We start from the raw sequence: 11,090 nt of genomic DNA, 5'->3' as shown, positions 1-11,090 counted from the left end.
CCCATGTACTTACCATTTTACCAGGTTTTCAACGAGGTTCCCAGACAACGCTATCACATCAGGTAAGTATATTGTGTTCTCAAAGACTGTGGATTGCTGTGAAAAGGTGACAGCTGCAAAAGTGGTATAAAACCTACCATTTCACAGCTGTTCACTTCCCAATCTTAGAAGCTGGAGCATTAATGATTTGGAACCCACTTTTGAGTTTTATGTGCTTTTGAAGTGTTTGGAGTAACCTCTCTATCCACTGTCACCGCCTTGGAACAACCTATCTCAACATTGACAGATTACTTCTGTCACCTCAAGCTCATCTGCCATCTATTCCATCAGCATTGGTGCCCTTGGAAAAATGTCACCTTGGTCCTCAGAATCCCAATACGATCAGCCCCAATACCAGCACACCGGGCACACCAGCAGCACCAACAACACTAACCTTCTCTGCAATCAACTGATGCTGCACTGGACACAGGGCATCATCACCCGTGTTCATTGCTGCCCGGGATGCCAGTGATGGCCTCACCATAGCCACATTTACTTAACACTGTACACCCTGGCTGCCACATGATGCACCAGGTTGGCGCCACCACACACCAGCACCATAAAGCATCCCTACAATGTCCAAGCCATTCCTTTCACACTCATGACCATTGCTGGGTGTACCATTATGTCTCACCATTCACTACAACTCACTAAGCCACTTCCAAAGGTTCACACAAATCTGTCCAAGAATGCAAAGTGTTGAAAATAAAGATTTCAATGTTTGACAGCACATTAACAGAAATTTCATATGAACATTGGCTAAACCACCCAAATGCCTACCCTTGTGTGTTGTTAGTTGGTATGATTGGACTAGGATGCGGGTGAGTGTGAGGGGTGGCTACTGAGATGGGGAAGCGATAATGTAGATAGAGAGAGATGGGTGGAGGTGCAAGGTAAGTTGGTGTGATTAAGGATATGCAGGAATAGGGTAGGGTAAAGTGACAGGGATGTGATGAGTGGCACAGCAGGATGAGGTTGAGTGTGGCTTTGCAGTAATGTTTTGTGTCTACTGAGATAATTGAAAGGTTTGTGCCACTGCAGCCAGGTCATCCTGCCAACATCCCTGCTTGTGCCTTCCTGTGCAATGTGCAACCAGGCTGCGTGGGTGTCTTGGGGAGGTGTCTTCCACCCATAGGAAGGGAAGAGAACCTCCCTGCATGCTGTGACTCCCTCCATAAGCATGTGGAGGGAATAATGGGAGAGCCTGGGTGCAGCCGTGTACCTTTGAGCATGTTCTTGTCAGTGTTTGCAGCACCTCAATGCTGCAGAACACTGACAGCACAACTGTCAAAATGAATGTGGACATGGTCCCTTTAAGCAAACCAGCTGATGATGCGTCATCAAGTGACGTCATGAGACCCACTTCCTATTAATTGGCTGGGAACCTCGCAGAGCGGGCTTAACAAGCCCCATCAACGGAATATCTTGTTGGAGGCCAGGATCGAGACAGATGCAGGGTCCCCACACACCACGGACGTCGCCCGCCACGGACCTGCCGAGGTTGGAAAAATGCAGCCCATGGAGTGGCAGAGTTAAAAGGACACATTTTTCTATTGCACTTGGGCATAAAGGATCACCTAGGCATAGCGCATAGAGGAAATTGTGATCGAAGGATTGTACGTGCATAACAGAGCCCAATCTTTTTAAATTAGTGAATAGAAAATCAGGAGGGCTCCTTTATTGTCATGCAATCTTCTCCACCTCATTTTCCTTTGCCCGCTAGTGTTCTGCTCATTTCAAGAGGAAGCAGACAGTCTTAACTCACGGCTTTAGCTCTAGAATATCAGTTGTTTTTGTTCAATACATTAAATCTGAAGCCAATAGGAAATAAACAAAGTACTCTCAAATTATTAAGTGCTAGACAAAAGCCAAATAAAACTGCTGTAAAACTGTTCCAAAGCATTTCTGCTACAAGCTCCTCTGATGGGTAAACGTACTGTGTGAAGCAGACCATGAAAAGTCCCAAATTCAATCCTTGGCTTGTGGTAAATCAGCTAATCTTAGCCATCAGGATAATGACATCATCAGATTTATTAATGACATTTGACTGAGTGTGTTGCTTCATACTGTAGTACATCAGCAATCTGAATGCTTTGTGTAATTTTTATTTATAAATATTGTGCATTTCCTTATACTGTATATTTAAATTGTACACATGTTCAACCATTACAAGCTGTCAGTCACACATTTCTTTTGTGTCTGTAATTTATAAAACGAAACAGTGCAGTACCACAAAAATATCAACCAGTTAGATGGAGATATGCAAGAACACGGTGCAATATATCACCTCAATTCACAAAAGCCAACTTACTACCGAATCCAATAAGCCCAGTAGCCAAAGATGGTGTCCTGGTGGCCTTTGCATTCAGCTAACAGTCTGATGAAGTTCGGATGTGGTCATCATTTTTATCATTTTAAAGGACATAGATGATCTTGATGGTCCACAGAGAAAAGAGGCTGAAATAGCTTAGTTAGCAATACCTTTCTGTCAATAACTTGGCACTGACAAGACATGTGCAAAGCCAGTGACTCATTCCAGGCTGGGCTTGCTTGTTAAAAGGTGATATTTTAGATGTCAATCCTCAGCAAAATGATATTATCACAGTGAGGAAAAATTGCTTTTCTGGCTAGTAAGCAACAAAAAAGAAACAAGGTGAGACATGTCCTTTAAAGGGGCTTCTCATCGTTTGGGGGCAGGGAAGGGAAAAGAACCCAGGAGACCCTCAAATTGTATTTGTCACAATGACATCACGCAAAAATGACTGATATTTTCAACCAACACAAAATTACACCATCTTATCGCACATTTAAAAGACAGTGAGTAAAAAGTGACCATAAAACTGCTCAGTTCAATGATGCCCCTTTAAGGCTGCCATTGTTCAGCTGTCCTGTGGATTTGTTCACTTTGTAGAGAAATTTGTAAGATTTAAGGTCCCTTTTCTTTATATCCAACTGAAACACAGGGAAAATAAATAGAAGGTGCTCGGTTTCTTATTTAATTAACCCTCTGAGGACTGATTACTTAATTTCTAGATTCTGCACTAACATAATAGCGAGGGGCACAGACCACAAAGAGACCAATGTATAACACATAAAACACAGCTTTCTGTACCAAACATTCAAACAATTGAAATATAAATATTCTATCAAGTTCAGACACAGTGCAGAGATACTACTGTAGCCCTCAAAGGGTTTTATTTAATGAATTGAACCTGAAATTAGCAAATTGATCATCAAAGTAGAGACCACCAGTGTGGCAGTATTTCACGGCAGAGACAAACTTGTGCTTCAACATCCCAGGAGGGAAACAAGTATCACAAACTTACTGGAAAAAAAAGTCACACGTCGCAAGAGAGTTACACAAATCTCCAAGGAAAGAATACGCGTCACCAATAGACCGTTAGTAATGATCCAATTAAAACATCACACAGTGAATACTGAATCTCAGAGTCACACTTTGTTAGGATAAGTCAGTGCAAGTCCACTTTACATCAAACTTATCCTGTATAATTCTAAAAGTAAAAGTAATCGTCAACTTCATCAGCCACTGGATTCAAGAGTAGAAATGTATCCATCACTTTAGGGTCCAGGGGCACTTGCACAGTCAGTGCATGGAATCTCTGCCTAGACCCACATTACTGACACATAACAGAGCCAAACTTTTCAATGTGCTTTTTCTTTTTAAATGGAAAAAAAACCCACTAAGTGCAAGCTCATGGTGTCTGATCGTGGTGCAGCTGTAAGATATTTCAGAAGGAAATGTTTAGTAAATGAAAGCTTTTTGAGAGAGCTTCCAAGTGAGAGAAGATAACTTTCTCTTTGTGACAAACACCAAAGTCTTTACAATGAACAGCACAATAACTGAAGTCTGATTGACAAACTGCACACATAATACATGCAGGAGTCAAAGCAGGGAGTAGTGGCTAATCAGAACCCAGGAACAGTCAGAGCCCAATGTGATCAGTCAGAGCTCAGTGTGACCAGTCGGAGCTCAGTGTGACCAGTCGGAGCTCAGTGTGACCAGTCGGAGCTCAGTGTGACCAGGAGCAGGATTGGCACCTGTCCATTTTTGGACCAGACAATTTGCTTCTTTTTCGAGTGGGGTGTCTGAAAATTTGTAAAATGTGACCCTGACACCACAAGTCCTATTTTCTCACTTTCTCAGTATGTCTTATGATCAGGAGACACGAATGATTAAGGTTTCCAATGAATTTTGATCAGCAGCAAATAAATGATCAGAACTCAAGCCATGTTCCCATCCATTACCTTGCCCTTGTTTGGTTCAGGGCTTAGTAAAAGGGACCAACCCTGCCCAGAAAGCAGTTGAAGATGAGAGCAGGGAGCAGTCAAAACCCAAAAGTATCCAGGAACTGTCAAAGCCCAAAGCAGGGAACAGAGAGCAGTGAGAGGCCAGGAGCACTGCGGAGCAAGGAGTAGTCATAACCTGGGAGCAGGGAACAGTCGGAGCCCAGGAGAGCCAAGAAGCACAGAAGGGAGGGTAGTCCAAGCTTGGAAGCAGTCCATGCAAGGACCTAGCTTATTCTCTATAGATGGTATTTTCGCAGCAGTTCTAGTTGCCATGGATATTTTCGCTCTGGGAACCTGTCAGGTATTTTAATTTTTAGAAAATCTTGAATGCATTTCTCTAACTCTTCTTCAATTGTCAGTTTCTCTTTGACTTTCTTTTTGTACGTATTGGATTCACGGGATCCACTGGTGAGTGTCCTTAAGAGATCACTTTTCCTGCGGAATTCACTCTGCTGCACTTGCTGCACTGGCCCTTTCTTGACTGGCCGGTCCAGTGTCTGGATGTTGGGTTGCCGGGTCACTGGGCCGCAGATCACTGTCTCCTGTGGGGAGCTGGCCTCAGACTGGCTGTCGCAGCTCGAGGTGGACAGTTCATTGCAGGACGTTACACTTTCACCATCCTTTTCACTTTTATCATTTCTGCAGCCACATTCACACTGTGGTGAGGGCCATCGGGAAGAACCACCTGGAAAAAAGAAGAAAAATTCCTTTAGGCAAAAAAAAAATACTTTCAGAATCCTTGTCTGATTTCTGCAAAATGTTATAATGCAATGCCATCCACTTAAAGGGATATTGTCTTTCTGAATCATTTTTTTTTTACGAACCCCTTCGCCTTGGAAGGGACAATAGAAGGGTAGTGCATGATTTCCACTGCAGTAACCTCACATACAAGTGACATGATGATGTATTTCAACACAATTTACATCACCATATTCTGTTTTGCCAACAAGCAGTGGGATTGCCAGTTTCCATGAAGATCGTGCCCCTTTAAAGTGGGAGCTGCCTAATGATAGAAATGTTACTGTTTCCAAATATTGATCTGACTTTTCTGTACATATTTTACATTTTAGTCTTAACTTTCTTGTTATTTTTGTTTCTGTGTGCACTTCAGGGTAAACACCCATCAATCAATAGTGAAACTGTTTCTGCGCTGTTCTTGGTGTGTACTTATTAAAAATACTTATAGAAAATTAAATCAGTAATATGATAGAATATAGTAACGTATTACTCGATCTCTGTCAGTTCAGTCTCTCCTTTTTTCTCTCGCTCACTCTTTCCTCTCCCTGAATGACATACCAGAAGGTATCAGAGGTACTTTCATTATGTTGTAACTGAGATATTTTAAATTATGTACATTCTGTGCATGTGTAGCATATTTCGGAATAACATGCTGTTTGTTTCCATTTTAGATTTATGGAGAATTGGAGATTGCTATCAAAAATTAAATAAATAATGTTATCTTGTTTGGTTCCCCCAGGGTCAAACAAAAACTTATCTAAATCTGTATCCAGAAGACAGGCAGCACCATTTCTGGTTCCAGCATTGAGAGGAATCTACCAACAGGAGTTCACTTCAGTGAATAAGGTTTCCTGCCTCCCCCCACTGCCCTCCCACCCCCACTGTCGATTTTTTTGGTGGATCAAGGAACAGCTCAGGCAGCAAGCGAACCAGGCTGCACTTCCACCTGCTCTCCGCGTGCCTACTGTAACATGGGAATCTGTTCCTAACAATATATTAGCAGGCGGATTGCAAATGAAGGAACCATGGCCTCCATCATGTTGCACGCTATTTGAACCACAAGAATGTTTGATGCAGCAAACACCCGTTAGGCCCCAGCATCCAAAGGGTGGCAGCGGGGCATCAAGACTGAACTGGATAAGGGATCTGTGCCAGTGGAGTAAGAGCACAGCCTTGCACTGAGGGAGCTCCTTTGCAATTTTGCAGCATACTGGCAATCTCTTTCTGTTGCAGCAGCGGGTCCCCCGAGCTTGTAGCTACACGTTTCAGCCCCTGGACTAGTACAAGCTCCCGAGAGAACCTGGTTCCCCTATAATGATTTCAGCTAGGCTGGAAAAATGACCAGGGTCAGGAGGGGCATCTCAGGAGCAGGCATTTGCATACAGTTGGCAGGCATCTGTGTCATTTGCAGCATAACTGGGACGCCCATGTCAGTTTGGGGCAGAAAGTAAGTGTGTCTGCTGCGCTGCTGAAAATTTTTTAAGTGGCCCGTTTTTAAATAGGTTGGATTTCATACTCTTATTGATTGCGGCAGGGATGCCTTTTAAATTTTTTTGACACTCCGAGCAACATTGGGCACATAGACGCTCCTTGTGCCCAGCCTTCTAGGGCACAAATGGCATGCATTGCATTGCATCATAATACCCCCATTCATTTTTGGGTGGATATATTATGCACCTGTTCCCAACTCCTACAAAAATTCTGACTGCAGAAATGTGTCCCTTTGCATCAGACTAAGTACAGGGCGACTCTCGGTTATCTGCCAATTTCCACTACCTGCCAGGGTTGGGTCTCCTGCATTTTGATAATTAATGATATACTGCATTGTTCGAAGAGAGAATTTATATGAAATAATGTGCTTGAATGGCTTCAAGTCATGTCTGGTTAATGCCACAGCTTTTCCACATGCATATGGGCATATAGGGCAGACTGTAACAGTCTTTTTGAGTTTTGTGATGTTTTAGCCCCTAAAAACACGATAGATTGATTATTCTTCCCTATTCCAGTTCTGACGAAAGGTCATCAACCTGAAACGTTAACTCTGTTTCTCTCTCCACAGATGCTGCCTGACCTGCTGAATATTTCCCAGCATTTTCTGGTTGTATTTCAAATTTCCAGCAGCCACAGTATTTTGCTTTTGTATTCTTCACTGGTGCTGTTTTTCATTAAACCAACCATACTTAAGTACCTCATTCAGGTCATTTTTCCCAAGTTGCCAGGAGCCACATCTACATGTGTATATGTTAATGGATTTAAAGTAAAAAGAATGGACTCGGGCACCCAGGTTTGTTTTCCCATTTTTTGTACCTGCAGCTTTATCTAACCAGCTAGTAAGAAGTGTGCTCTGCGGTGGTTCTCACTTCACTATTTGTTCCGCCCCTTTGAAGAAGCAGCTGGCTTCCATTCATCACCACCTAAGATGACAAGGGCGAGATCAATAAATCAGCACATGGGGGATCACATGCTCAAATTCACATTGTGCCACTCTATGGGAATTCCAACACTGTACTATTGTGCGACAGCTCTTTTGTACACGACCCTTTTACACTTTAACAGCTTTTCATATTTTACTGCTTTGTTAAAAAAAAAATTGCCAGTAGTTCTGGGTTGGTCCCACTAGATTAAACCACAATTTTAAAATCTAAAAAGCTAAAGAATGCACAGATTGAATTGAACATTGCCCTTAAAGTGAGCAACACCTTGTTCATGCTGACAATGGTTTTAATTTGGTTACTTAGGCTTTGTTTCCAGTTGCAGTGTCCTTGGCATGCAGCATCATTCATTACTGTTAATCTCAATGGGGCTCCATAATTTTTGACTGTGTTCTGCTAGTTACAGCTGCACTTTTGGAATGCTTGCAGTTGAACTTATGTCACGTTTCAATGGCTCATGGATGATGGTATATTTCACACAATGACGAAATCAGCAGGAGAGAATATGGTGATCAGTGTGGGGAGGCCAGATACATCAGCCCCGATTCTGCTGGCGATCAGAGGTCAGATTGAAGCTGCAATCTGATCAGATCTGACCTTGGCGATATGGTGATTCATCTTTCAAGGGGTCCAGGCACCTTCAAGTGTGTGGAATCATGATTGTGTTTGCCCATTAAATTAATCCCATAGAAAGTGCCCCAATTTAAGTCAACAACATAAGTGAGGCCAGTACAGCCTCTGTGCCTACCCAGATTCACAGGTTGAGCCAAGAATAGTGCACATGGCCTACTTCAGAGCATGTCTGGTTAATGCCACAGCTTTCCCACACTCATGCCAATGTGCCAGATCAGAGAACACAATTCAGGATGGATTATGTTGTCATCCTTATGTGCCTATGTCCAAAACATTTCAACACAAATGTACAAGAGCAGAATGAGTGAATGCTGTTTTTGTCACGATAACGTCAACATATGTAAAGGTTTAGCCTAAGATGAAGTTGATGGAGCTGGGGGATGGGAGGAAGTAATTTTAATAAGAGGTACTCCTCACTTATAATCATTCCCATTAAAAAAAATACCAAACAACTTATTGGAGTAATGCTCATAAGTACAATTTTTCTGATCTTCCTCTGGAGCATCTTTTTCATAAAGTATTATGGTAAATTCAATAAATCCATGCTTCTAGTGGGAGCTGCACTTGAAGGGAGCATAGGTCATTGCTACCCTGTATTGCAACTCTGGCTCTGATCCACACGTCCTTTGAGTATAGTTTTCCACTGGGAGCATGAGATGGATGAATTTAACCTGTAATACATCTATCTGGCCTTTTACTACTATACTCATGAGAGAGACCTTGCAGAGCATTATAACACCATTGTTTATTCCTTTATAACTTATGTCAGATTCTTGAAGCTTTGGATTGTTACAGATTTCAATACCAGCTGTTGTACTACACTGACACGTTTCTATTGACTGACTCTGTTTATTGTAAAATTACCATTCATTTGGGATTCTGTGGGCTGTGGTACAGAAATCTCCATGGGTTCTTCCTGCCACTTTACCCATCACAGTAATCAGCAGAGTTTTACAGTATTTCACCAACACTTCTTCAAACTGCTGTCAGCTTATCAATGGCAGTTCCTCCTATTGAGACTTACAATAACAACGTTAATAACTTAATACATTATGTATTAGAACTGCTTACTCTCATTCATAATCTGCACAGTTCTTAAATTTTGTTGATGGCACAATAAGGTGACCATCAAGTATATTAGGAGGTTGATACTGTCCATAAACATTTTGCCTGGTTCCTGCATTTCAGTTACATCAACAGAATAGCAGTTTGTTTTTAAATCTTCATATTATTTAAACAGGTTACAAAGGTGAGGCAAAGATGGTTCATCCTTGAATGTGATCTGAAAGCATATAGTACTGGGTTTCCTATGTAGTAACAGTGTTTTAAGTATAGAGTTCATTTCAAAAAATAAATGTTATTAATGCAAACCAAATATTTGATGTTGTTGGATCTCATGAGTTTTATATAAATCACACTTGAAAGGGTCACATATGCAAACTCCTTGGCTCATAGAATCATTGAAATTTATGGCACAGAAGGAGGCCATTTGGCTCATCGTATCTGTGCTGGCCGAAAGAGCTATCCAGCCTAATCCCACTTTCCAGCTCTTTTTCCATATCCCTGTAGGTTACAGCAATTCAAATGCATATCCAAGCACTTTTTAAATGCAATGAGGGTTTCTGCCTCTACCACCCTTTCAGTGAGTGAGTTCCAGACCCCACCACCCTCTGGGTGAAAAAAGTTCTCCTCAACTCCTCGCTAATCCTTCTACCAATTACTTTAAATCTATGCCCCCCGGTTATTGACCTCTCTGCTAAGGGAAATACGTCCTTCTTCTCCATGCTATCTAGGCCCCTCATAATTTTATACACCTCAATTAAGTCTCCCCTCAGCCTCCTCTGTTCCAAAGAAAACAACCCCAGTCTATCCAATATTTCCTCATTGCTAAAATTCTCCAGTCCTGGAAACATCCTCGTAAATCTCCTCTGTACCCTCTCTAATACAATCACATCTTTCCTGTAGTGTGGTGACCAGAACTGTATGCAGTACTCTAGCTGTGGCCTAACTAGTGTTTTATACAGTTCAAGCATAACCTCCCTGCTCTTATAATTTATGCCATCTATATTATCTATATATATAAAGCGGTTCTTCTGTCTGTCATTCCGTCTGTCTGTCTGTATTGAATAAACTCGAAAGTTATAGAGCGTACCTACATGTGTGTTACATCGAAAGAAAGCTTACGATTCCAGAACCATCATAAGCATATTTACTTTTCGGTCGGACGAAAATTGTTCGCGCGTTATGCAAAAAACCTTCAAAATTAAACTCATTATCTGCTAATTAGCATTGATTGACTGACGTCAAGGTCGACCAATCCTGTGCCGTCACGATTGACCAATCCTACAGTTCAGTCACCTGATGGTTGGCCAATCGCTGCGTCTGTGGGCGGGACTAATGCTTTTCAACTCAGGCATCGGGCAGCCATTGCTTCACTACTTCCAGCTCAAAATCTGCTAATCCAGCTTCGAAAAAGTTAGTATCTCTTTTAAAAATAACATCACATTTACCAAAAACGTTTTATGAGTACTTTCACTTTCATCTTTGAAGCTATTAAAAGGTAGAAATGTTGCCCGGCAGCAGATTCACAGAGGGACACAGAGACAGGCCCGAAAGCCTGGGACTCGATTTAAAATGTTGCCCGGCAGCAGATTCACACAGGGACAGAAGCCTGGGACTCGATTTAAACCGCCCGGCCCAAAACAGCCCTGGCAAAGCCGGGCTCCCCCAGCTAGTTATATAATAAAAGGATAGTGGTGTCTGTCTGTCTGTCTGTCTGTCCGGGCATCACTCAAAAGTTATAGAGCGTACCTACACATATGTTATATCAAAAGAAAGGTTATGATTAGGAGGGTGTCCTAGGTATATTTACTTTCTGGTCAGACAAGAATTGTTTGGACAGTATACAAAAAACGTTCAAAAAACGGCCTAATTCCGCTC

At 42.1% G+C, this 11,090-nt stretch overlaps 1 protein-coding gene across 1 annotated transcript in view; it reads right to left on the bottom strand.

Annotated features, from left to right (window-relative positions):
* Positions 1 to 3,217: 3,217 nt before the first annotated feature.
* The window catches only part of LOC147114058 (BTB/POZ domain-containing protein KCTD16-like), a 357,713-nt gene continuing 349,840 nt past the window's right edge, over positions 3,218 to 11,090 (bottom strand). The window contains exon 2 of the mRNA XM_085995635.1: positions 3,218 to 5,032. Within this exon, the coding sequence (XP_085851761.1) occupies positions 4,584 to 5,032 (449 nt within the window). The 3' untranslated portion in view covers positions 3,218 to 4,583. The remainder of the gene's footprint in view (positions 5,033 to 11,090) is intronic.

This window comes from Somniosus microcephalus, chromosome 8 (genome assembly GCF_052327205.1).
Source record: "Somniosus microcephalus isolate GS21.2 chromosome 8, FLI_Smic_1.0, whole genome shotgun sequence".
Lineage (NCBI taxonomy): Eukaryota > Metazoa > Chordata > Chondrichthyes > Squaliformes > Somniosidae > Somniosus > Somniosus microcephalus.
Note: the sequence above shows the minus strand (reverse complement) of the source record. Positions and strands in the feature narration are given on the sequence as shown.